This window comes from Oreochromis aureus, linkage group 12, assembly GCF_013358895.1.
Source record: "Oreochromis aureus strain Israel breed Guangdong linkage group 12, ZZ_aureus, whole genome shotgun sequence".
NCBI lineage: Eukaryota > Metazoa > Chordata > Actinopteri > Cichliformes > Cichlidae > Oreochromis > Oreochromis aureus.
In genome coordinates this window covers 36,077,710-36,088,134 of record NC_052953.1, presented here as the reverse complement: position 1 = coordinate 36,088,134, position 10,425 = coordinate 36,077,710, and the positions used below count along the sequence as shown (strand labels likewise).

At 38.2% G+C, this 10,425-nt stretch overlaps 1 protein-coding gene across 1 annotated transcript; it reads left to right on the top strand.

The window, feature by feature from the left end:
• The first annotated feature begins 1,878 nt into the window (after positions 1-1,878).
• Positions 1,879-10,287, top strand: si:dkey-3h3.3 (uncharacterized protein LOC100144568 homolog). The gene is made up of 5 exons (XM_031730167.2): positions 1,879-3,819; positions 5,403-6,374; positions 7,761-7,978; positions 8,653-8,729; positions 8,967-10,287. The coding sequence occupies exons 1-4, from the start codon at positions 3,796-3,798 to the stop codon at positions 8,720-8,722; spliced, it is 1,284 nt and encodes a 427-aa protein (XP_031586027.1). The 5' UTR covers positions 1,879-3,795; the 3' UTR covers positions 8,723-8,729; positions 8,967-10,287.
• Positions 10,288-10,425: the final 138 nt, after the last annotated feature.

Below are 10,425 nucleotides of genomic sequence, written 5' to 3'. Positions count from 1 at the left end.
GCTGGATTTATAAGCACTTATTTTTCAAATCTGGCTTCACAGAGTTACATCTCTGTCTGTTTCTAAGAGCAGGGCTCTGTGGTGTAAAATAGCCTGTAGTGGTTAGGGCTAGTCCATTTTAATGTCCACTTTAATCTCAAAATCATCAATATTGTTTTTTTTTTTTAAGGTGGCCCTAGCTCTCCTTATATTGTTATGACGATTATTCTGTTGCAGATAAATGTAAAACCCACAGTATCCAGTGCTGACATCTTGAAAACTGTTAATAGTGTGAATAACAGATTCTCCAGTTTCGAACAAATGGTGAACAAAAACATGGCGGAGATTATTGCCGTGCAGATATAGACGTATGGAGATTCTCTGTTACGAAAGAGTTTACCTGAAGCAATGCAAATAGATCTCTACAGTCCAGAACTGACTTGTGGTTAATATCTTCTTCATGCTTACCTTCTGTTTCAGAATCTTCTCATGATTTTGCTCCATTTACAAATTGATCACAATTCACTTAGTTGGCAATAAACAAAGTCAAAGTAATCTACGTGGTTTTTGGAAGCTAAATAATAATTTATTGAATGATGATACATTTTGTAATATAGTGGAAAAAACCGTCAGAACAGATATTCGGGGGATACCAATATGAATCACACACTAAAATGGGAATTTTTCAAATTCAAGGTAAGAGAAGCAACAATAAGGTGCAGCAAAGAAATAAAAAAACAAATGACTCTAAAGAAATGAGTATTATGAATGAATTAAACATATTAATGAAGAAAGATGCTCTATCAGATTATGAAGAAATTAAATTGAAAAGACTAAAGGAAGAAATAGATAATGCATATATTAACATGGCTAAAGGGGCCTTTATAAGGTCCAAAGCAGAATGGCTAGAACTAGGTGAAAGAAATTCTAGTTACTTTTTTGCTCTTGAGAAACGAAACCAAAGAAGAAACAATATATCTGCTCTTAAGATTGATAATAACATAACCACTAATCATTTAGATATCTCAAAACATGTTGGTACATTCCACAATGATATATACAAATCAAATTGTAATGTTAATGATTGTGATAGATTTATTGAGTCAGTTAAAAATTCTGCACCAACTATCTCAGAAAACGTTAAAACTAACTGTGAACGTCCCATAACAAAATCAGAAATTTCAGAGGCGATTCGATCAATGATAAAGGGCAAATCTCCAGGCAACGATGGTTTATCAGTAGAATTTTATTAACATGTCTGGGATATCATTGTTGATCCTTTATTAGAATTATTTAAGGAATGCCGTGATAGAAAGGAAATGTCCACAAGCATGAAACAGGGTGTTATAACTTTAATTCCTAAACCTGATAAAGATCTTCTTATTATAGAAAATTGGAGACGTATGACAGTTTTGAACATAGATTTTAAGATGATCTCATTGGTCTGTGCCAAAAGATTTTTTTTTTTTAAATCCTGATGAGATCATAGCTGAAACACAAACTGGATTCATGACCAACCGCCATATCAGTTCAAACATAAGGCTTATTTTTGACCTATTAGACTACTCTGACAATATAGATGATGATTCCCTTATTGTGTTTCTTGATTTTTATAAGGCTTTCGATACGGTAGAACATTATTTCTTATTTATAGCACTCAAAACCTTTGGTTTTGGTCCAAACTTTGTGTCAACTATCGAAATGTTTTATAAAAATATTGACAGTTGTGTCATACTATATCCAAATACTACTAAAAGATTTCCAGTCGTGAGATCTGTTCGCCAGGGTTGCCCAATTTCGCCCTTTTTATTTTTGATTGTGGCTGAACTACTTTCATTACACATTTTGAATAGCCCAGTAATTAAAGGTTTATCTGTTATGAGTAAAGAAATCAGAGTGACTCAAGTAGCAGACAACTTTATTCTTAAAAAACAAAGATCAGATTGAAAAAGCTATTTCATTAATAGACAAATTCTCAACTGCCTCCAGATTAAAACTAAACAAATCTAAATGTGAAATTTTATTTTTGTACCAATCAAATGTCAAATCTTTATATGATATTCCTGTCAAAAACTGTGTTAGATACCTTGGCATTCACATCTGTAAGAATGACACGGAGCGTCAACAACTCAACTTCTCTCCCAGGATGGAAAAAACTAAAACTATGTTGAACTTATGGCTCCAAAGAGACCCATCACTTTTAGGAAGAGTCCTTTTGACTAAAGCTGGAGGTGTTTCCAGATTTATGTATCCAGCCCTTTCCCTTAATGTGTATGATTCCACGTGTAAAAGTATTAATAACTTATTTGTTAACTTTGTATGGAAGAATAAGCACCATCATCTAAAAAAATCATTGCTTTCTGGACCTAAAGATAAAGGTGGTTTTGGCCTTCTGGACTTCATGGACCTGAACTATACATTTAAGGTGAAATGGCTAAAAGAATGCATAAAATCTCCTGGATCATTATGGCATTTCATTCCACATTTTTCGGAATGTTGGAGGTCTACAGTTCTTATTGTCTTGTAATTACAGTATATCAAAGTTACCAGTTAAAATGTCTGCATTTAATCAACAGGCATTGTTGGCTTGGAAACGATGTTATTCACATAACTTTTCTCCACATAGATCTATTATCTAGAATAAAGAATGTATCACTAAGAGGAACAAATCACTTTATTTGCAGAAATGGATTGATAAAAAGATCATCTATTTAAAAGACTTATTTGAAGCTGAAGGCCAATTACTTAGTTACAATTACTTTATTACACAAAAAACATTCCCTATCAAATTTAAAGATTTTAGCTCAGTAATAAAGTCCGTTCCCAGTGGACTGATTGATTTGATGAAAGGCTACAAAAAACAGAACACACCACATGCATCCGTTAACACTTTTTATATAAATGGTATTGATCTCTTAAACAAGAAATGTACCAATAAACATATTAGAGAATGTTTGTATAATGCTAAGAAAATAACTCCAAGAGGGAAGTTTTTTTGGAATGCTATTTTTGAAAATATCAACTGGGATAAAGCGTGGCTTGTTCCTTTTAGATTTTGTATAACAAACAAAATAAGACAATTACATTTACAATAGGAAAATACTACATAACATATTACAACATATACAACAGAACATATACATAACATTTCAAGATTCTGTGACATTGATAGAAAATGTACCTTTTGTAAAACTAAACTTGAAAGTGTTACTCATTTGTTTAATGGCTGTTCATATAGTGCTACATTTTGGAGAGAACTTGAAAATTATATACTGTGCAAAACAACATACGAAATCAAAATTGAAGGGAAGGACATTATCACTTATTTTGAAACCAAAGAAAAAAGGTTATGTACCATTGTCAATCTTTATATCTTACTAGGGAAATTCCACATACATAAATGTAAATTTCAAAACTCAACCCATTATTTAATTTGTTTTTGATTGAAACTGAATATTACTTAAACTCTCTTAAATCAACGTCTAATAAAAAAGGTTTATCATTGATTGAAATTCATTCAGAAATTTTCAACAAATGAGCTGTCACAGATACAATTTTCAGGTACAAAGCTATTATGAAGTCTGTCACATCCCTCTTTTTTCCCTTTATTTATTTCCCTTTCTTATTTGTCCTGTACGTCTACTGTACAAACTGAGCTGGAATGACTAACTGTTCACGTTACAATTTCAAATAAAGTTCTGAGAAAAAAATCAAGCTAAAAAAAAAGTTGTTTCCAGTTTGATCACGTGATGAACAAAGGCTGAAAGTGAAAGCAAGCTACGGTCGGTTTCAGCGCCGAGTCCACAGACAGCTACGATGTCCGCGATCAACGGAGCAGAGGTAGGTGCTTCTGTTCTCATGTACGAGCTAAAGCGCCACGGCAGCACAACAACGTTTTTACGGTTAACTTTAGTTCATCACAAAAGCAGCTTTTACACAGCAGCGTTAACAGAGTTAACGATACGGCGCTCACACGGCTGTTTAATACGACTTTCGGTTTAGACGCGGAGCCGTCTAATCTCTGATTAATACGAGCACATTTCTGCTCGGAGCTCTTCCACTCATGCTACGGTACTTTGACTCCGTGGATTTCAGGGCTGTGTGTGGCATTCATGGACGCATCGAGCGTGTTTGTGAGCGGACGGAACGCCTGCTGTGCCAAAAAGTGTTTGTTTGTTTAATTCATAATCAGACTTTAGTGAACAGGATTTACACAGGGGTTATATAGAAAGTATGACTGCGTTGTTGCACCTACATAACCAATCCAGTCCTTTTGGCCAATTAAAATATCCTTATTGAACTATTGTTACATTTGTTGCCGTTTATGGTGTCCTCTTGGTCAGATTGCACTTTAAAAAAGACATTTTTATTGTGAATAAGACTTTTAACTGGATAAATAAAGGACATATAATTCTACCTTCTCACATCATTGTTGTTTGTTGCTCAAGATGAGTTTCTTTAATTCATTAGGGACACATTTGACACATGTTTCACATGTTCTAGGCCAACAAGTCATTAACAGCAGTTTAAATGTAAGAAATTACTTTTTGGCACAATCCCACCAATCTCTGCTCTTTGCACCTGCAGAGAGGTGTACTGCACTTCAATCGTCTCTCAGCCTGTGAACTTTGGCATGTAAAACTATTCAAAAATAATAATTGTTTTTATTATTTTATTATTAACTTGGGCCTATTCTTCTTGTCCTCATTTCTATCATATCTGCACAATGGTACAATACTGAACATGATGTTCTTTTTGATGGCACTATTCTTCATAACATGAATCCAAATAATCATCATCATCATCATCATCATCTTCATTAATGATAATACTTAGAGATCTTCCTGACCTTAATGCAGTGGAATATTCCTCTTCTTTGTTATGTACAGCATCTGCTACTCAGTGCAAACATGGGGGGTGGGTGGGGGGGGGGGCACAGTTCTGCAGCACTATATACATATGAAGAGGAAAAATACATATAAAATGTACTAATATACAATCCGATGTAAAAAAAAAAAAAAAAAAAAAAAAAAAAAAAAAAAGCAAATATGTAAATAAATAATGTTTTGTATATACAGTTCAGGTTATTGCACATAGAATTTAGTATTGCACATTCTTAGAGGGAAATGGGAAAATGGGGGGTGGGACTGTGTTATCAGTGCATGTGTGAGTTAAGGGTGGTTATGGTTGTTCCTGTTGTCTATGTGTCTTGCACAGCTGGTGTGGAGCACCCAGAATTTTGTTGTACGAGTACAGTGACAATAACAGGCTATTCTATTCTATTGTGTTTCTATTTGTTTGTCTAACGTGGCAGCTCTGGTATGGACACAGTTCTTGACTCAATAATCTGAGCTTTATTATAATGTAGTGCATTTTAATGGCATTAATGATCAAATAACTAAAGCCGTCCTGTCTTGTTGCAGTTTTTCACAGACATCATTCTCAGCATTGATGAAACTCCTTTTAAAGATAAGGGAACATTAAAGAACATTGTTGAAAATGGGAAGGATTGTTACTCCTATGAGAAGAAGGGTTCCTGTTACAGAGTGAAAGGAACCTTTGAACAGCTGGACAAACTTGTAAGCAGATGCCAAAGAGCGACCGATCATCACAGTACTGCTACACATGGACGGACCGGTCAGCACAATCATCACGCTTCCACTCGTGTCAAATCTGTGGAAGTGTCTCGGGTTGTTATGGACTACATTAATAAAAAATGTGAAGAAAAACTTGGAAAAATTCTTGGAAACTGTTCACTGGTCACTGTACTACAGTCTGACATCACTGCACGGATTACTTTCAGACCACAGAGTGGCTCGTTCCACCAAGCTGCCTTTGTCAGGCAGAGGTTCATCACATTTTACCAGAGAGTTGCGTCTGACCTGCACATCATATCTGTCCCTGGGAATCTACATGAGCACAACAAGCTGCAGAGAAAATTCTCAACTCTCATTTTTGAACCAAGCAACAAGAAACTAACAGTCATGGGACCTTTCCCACACATAGCTGAATTTAAGGAGTTTCTTTGGAAAACTCGTTCAACCAAGCGTCCGGTCAGCAAAACTCCAACAGACAGTCTGAGCAACAGAATCTCAGGGTCTTCATCTGCACACAAAGATCCTGATGATGAATCCTGCCCGATCTGTATGGAAACAATAGTCACAAATAAGAAAAAGACACTGCGGTGCAAGCACTCTTTCTGCAGCGAGTGTCTGGAGAAAGCTTTTGTATACAAGCCAGTCTGTCCCACCTGTGGGGAGTTATATGGTACTCTAAAGGGGACGCAGCCTGATGGAGGCACTATGGAGGTCACCAAAAACGCTTCACCTTTGCCTGGTTATGAGAAGTATGGAACAATAGTCATCCACTATTATATTCCAAGTGGCATTCAAAAGGTAAGAGTGCAGATACAAGGTCATTTTGACTGTGATCTGCTTCCTGTTTTCAGGCACACACGTTTGACCCGGCCAGAGTCATAATTATTAAAAACAGAAAATAGACTATGGCATAGACTAAAACCAGACAGCAGAATATAAGAACTTAACTTTTAGTGTGTGTGTTTTTTGTTACCCTTTCATGACCCCAGTCTGCAGCATCTAGGTTTCACATCATCATCATCATCAGAAAAATGTTCCATCTGCTCACCTCACTACCACAAAACTCTGGGCTGCACTTCCACCAGAGCTCCACACTATAAATTCCCCTTCTCCTTTTAAATCACATGTCAACATCCATCTGTTCAGAACTGCATACCCGTCATTATAACTTGGTCCTAGTCTCTTGGTACCTTGATTAGTTTTAAAGTTGTGACTCGATTTTTTTACTTTATTTAATCGTCTGTTTTTATTTTGCTGTACTAATGTCAGGTGACCTTGAGATCATCTCAAGGAGCAATCTGTTTGGTTTACTGAGATTCCCCTCTGTGGCATGCTAAGTTGCTAATCACACGTGTAAAACAAGATACCTGATAGATAGATAGCCTGAGTCCAGCTCCTGTCACCACATTAACCTGGTCCTGGTGACTGGGATGTTACTGTTTAGCTTCTACCCTTCTACGACTCTTATCAGTACCTGCACCAGATTTGATCCTGTGTGACTTGCAGTGGGCGTGTTTGTCCAGTTGCATTACCCTCTTGGTTGTGTTGTTGTGTTGTAGTGAGCAGTCAGTCACATAGCTTTCCATTGCCCTAGTTCATGTGTCAGTGAATTAGGGCTTTGGCTAGTTCACTGGCAAAATGTGACTTGTTGTATTTAATTTTATTTATATAGAACCATATCACTACAAGAATCACCTGGAGGTGCTTTATATTGTAATGTAAAAATAACCCTACACCAGGCATGTCTGCTGCAATGAGCATTCAGGTAGCACTGGTCGCAGCGTCAGCCCCGAATTAGATCAGACTGAGCAGGAACACAACCCAGTATGCTCCTAATGTCACCAGCCTGGAGAAATGGGAGGGCTGTGTTAGGAAGGGCGTCCGATATTAAATATTTGTCCGATCAATCAAAAACTCAGAGGCGTTTTGGAGGTCGTACACCTGTGTGCTAGATGAGTGTACATGAAGCACACAGGTGGGTTCATTCATGTGAGACTCACAACTTCTGTCTTGTGTGCATAATTTCAAGAATTCCTCAGCACATATAAGCTTTACTTTTGTAAAGAGTAATAAAGAAAGCAACTGCAAGGTCAGGCCCTAAAACTACAGCTACCTGAGAGCCAAATCCACATTAAGTCTAGACAAGTTAGATAAAGCAGAGAAACCTTTTCTGTGTGTCTGCAGGAGGAGCATCCCAACCCAGGTCAACCATATGAAGGAGCATCCCGCACAGCCTACCTTCCAGACTCCTCGGAGGGCAGGATGGTCCTGGGCCTGCTGAGGCGAGCCTTCGATCAGAGACTCATTTTCACCATTGGACGCTCCACTACCAGTGGCAGAAACAATACAGTCACATGGAACGATATCCACCACAAAACCTCAACACATGGAGGACCGACTCAGTAAGGACAATGGCAACACTGCAGTTCATTGATGGATTGATTGTACCCTCAGTTTCTTCTATATTTAAGGGATGTCCACACAGGAAGCACCACTAGTGAATATTTCAGGCACTGGTTGCTGAGATCACACTTTATTTACCACATTAGTGGTTCTTTTGCTCACTGTTGCTTGAAGTCACTTACTTTCATGTCCGTGCTGCGGTCTCTGGAAGGCACCTGCTGTGTGGACGCCCCCTTACAAATGTACTGATGAGTGCATGTCAGCATGTTTTTGCCTCTGAACATTTTTTCCCTTGCAAAGAGAACTAGCATGTATTGATTGCTTTATTTTACATCAGTGTGTGTTAATGTGTCGCAGGCTCATTGTTAGCTGTTTTCATCACAGGTGAAACTGGCTGTAGTTCAGTTTGGTTTGTTAGAAAGCACCTGGTAAACTGACACTATGTCATTTAAGTTAGATGTCTTACATATTAGCCTACCTTACAGTCAGACAGCCATATGAACAACATGCTGGATGTTTCAGACACCAGCAGAACCAGGCAGCAATCTACAGCTGGGTGATGAGAGGATAGAGGCCAGCGTACCACAATCAAGGACAAGAGTAGACAGGAGTTAATGACGTGCAACAGGAAGAATATAAGGCAGCACTTATTTTCCTTCTGACTGTGTTACAGCTACGGATACCCCGACTCCGAGTATCTCAGCCGAGTTCGAGATGAGCTGAAAGTCAAAGGAATTGAATAAGTTTAAGGTTTGTGTCTCCACAAAGAACACTTACGATTCTTTTTCTACTTTTTGTCCCCGTTTCATAATTCAACATTTTGAACATAAACTGTTTTTACCATAAACTGTAATGTTGGAAGCAACTAATATTTCCAAAAGAAGTAACAGTAGTAACACTTAACTATCTGCAAAAGGCACAAACAGTGCATACGAGTAGATGTAAGGAGTTATGACATGACGTGTGTTTCTGTTCACTCTATCACAGGTAAAAGGATGCAGCCGTCCCAGACTGATCGCTGCTCATCACAAGCTGAAGGAACACGAAGCGTTTCCTCTTGTTGTGCCTTCATGATTCATCATGTTTGACAAGAAGCCAGTTTAAGTTGATTCTCCATTAACCCCCCCGGCGCCCCATAAAATATCAGCTACATTGTATAAATGCACTTTGGTAACACTAACCAGAGGTCTTAATAAGGAGGATGGCTAACGTCCCCGGGGTCACCCAGTTGTGTTGTTGGACCTGCAGTGATTACGTTGCTTCACTCAGTGTCGGCTAACAAACATGCAAAGTGAAGCAAAGTGCTGGGATGAGCGCTAACTTTAACTGTCCATTCATCTGATTTTTGTGTTGTTCTTTCATTATATGCATTTAGATGTATGTACACTGATTAGGTGGCATGTTTTGTGACTGTCCAGAACTCCAATTTCCTTTTTTTTTTTTTCTTTCTTTTTTTTTAAAGTATAAGCCACATTTAGCTAAATGAAGGTAATGTTGATTTCCTCTTCTGAGCACAGGCAGCCACAGCATGGCTCCTCTAGGACTGGTGGTGCTATTCTCCAGACTGATTGGTCAGTGAGCTGTGATTGTATACCTGTTCAATCACACCTGTAACCTTGAACAGAACCTCCTCTTAAGCAGTTTAGAGTCGATGTACGAGGTAAGAAGTGAATCATCACTAAACAAACTAAAGTAACCTTCAGCCCAAATCACACTTTGGGCTAAAAAGTTGCTCTCCAGATCATCCATCAGAGTACGAAGTGTGTGACGTTTAACACACACTTACACAGAAAGAGCATACAGTGCTTGTGTGAATGAGGCAAGTTGAGTGAAGCGCTTTGAGTGCGCTTTAGAACTGTTCAATTCAATTCAAGTATTTATTGTCATTGTCAAGAACAATGAAATTGTGTTTGGAGCTTCTACAACAGATAATAATAACTACTATTCAAGTTTGTGGTGACAGAGCGCTGAATGCAGCCAGTTAAGCAGTGTATCAGTGTCACACTCGACCCACCGACCTCAGGAAGTGTTACACAGTCCACTCTACCTGGTGTTTACGTTCAAACCTAAGCACCTAAAGAACGCGTGGATGGACATCCCTGTAAGACTTCATTAGTGTTTGGTGAAGCTGTGTTTATCAGTATGGTACAGCAGTCACCAGGCTGCACCACACATCTGTGCCCAGCTGTAGGGCTGTGCGATATGACCAAAATCTCATATCCCGATATTAAGACATCTATCGTCCGATAACGATATAAATCACAAAAATGTAACATTTTCTGTAAATTCTGTGAATGTCGGGCAGCTCGACTTGTGTGAAGTGTTTCCAGCTGGGCGTCGCGTACCTGGAGTCGAGTGTTTTAACTGATGCATGAAACCATACATTTTTAGACATAAGTTGTAACGGCCGCCGTTTTCTTTGTATTTATTACACAGCGTGCTGCGG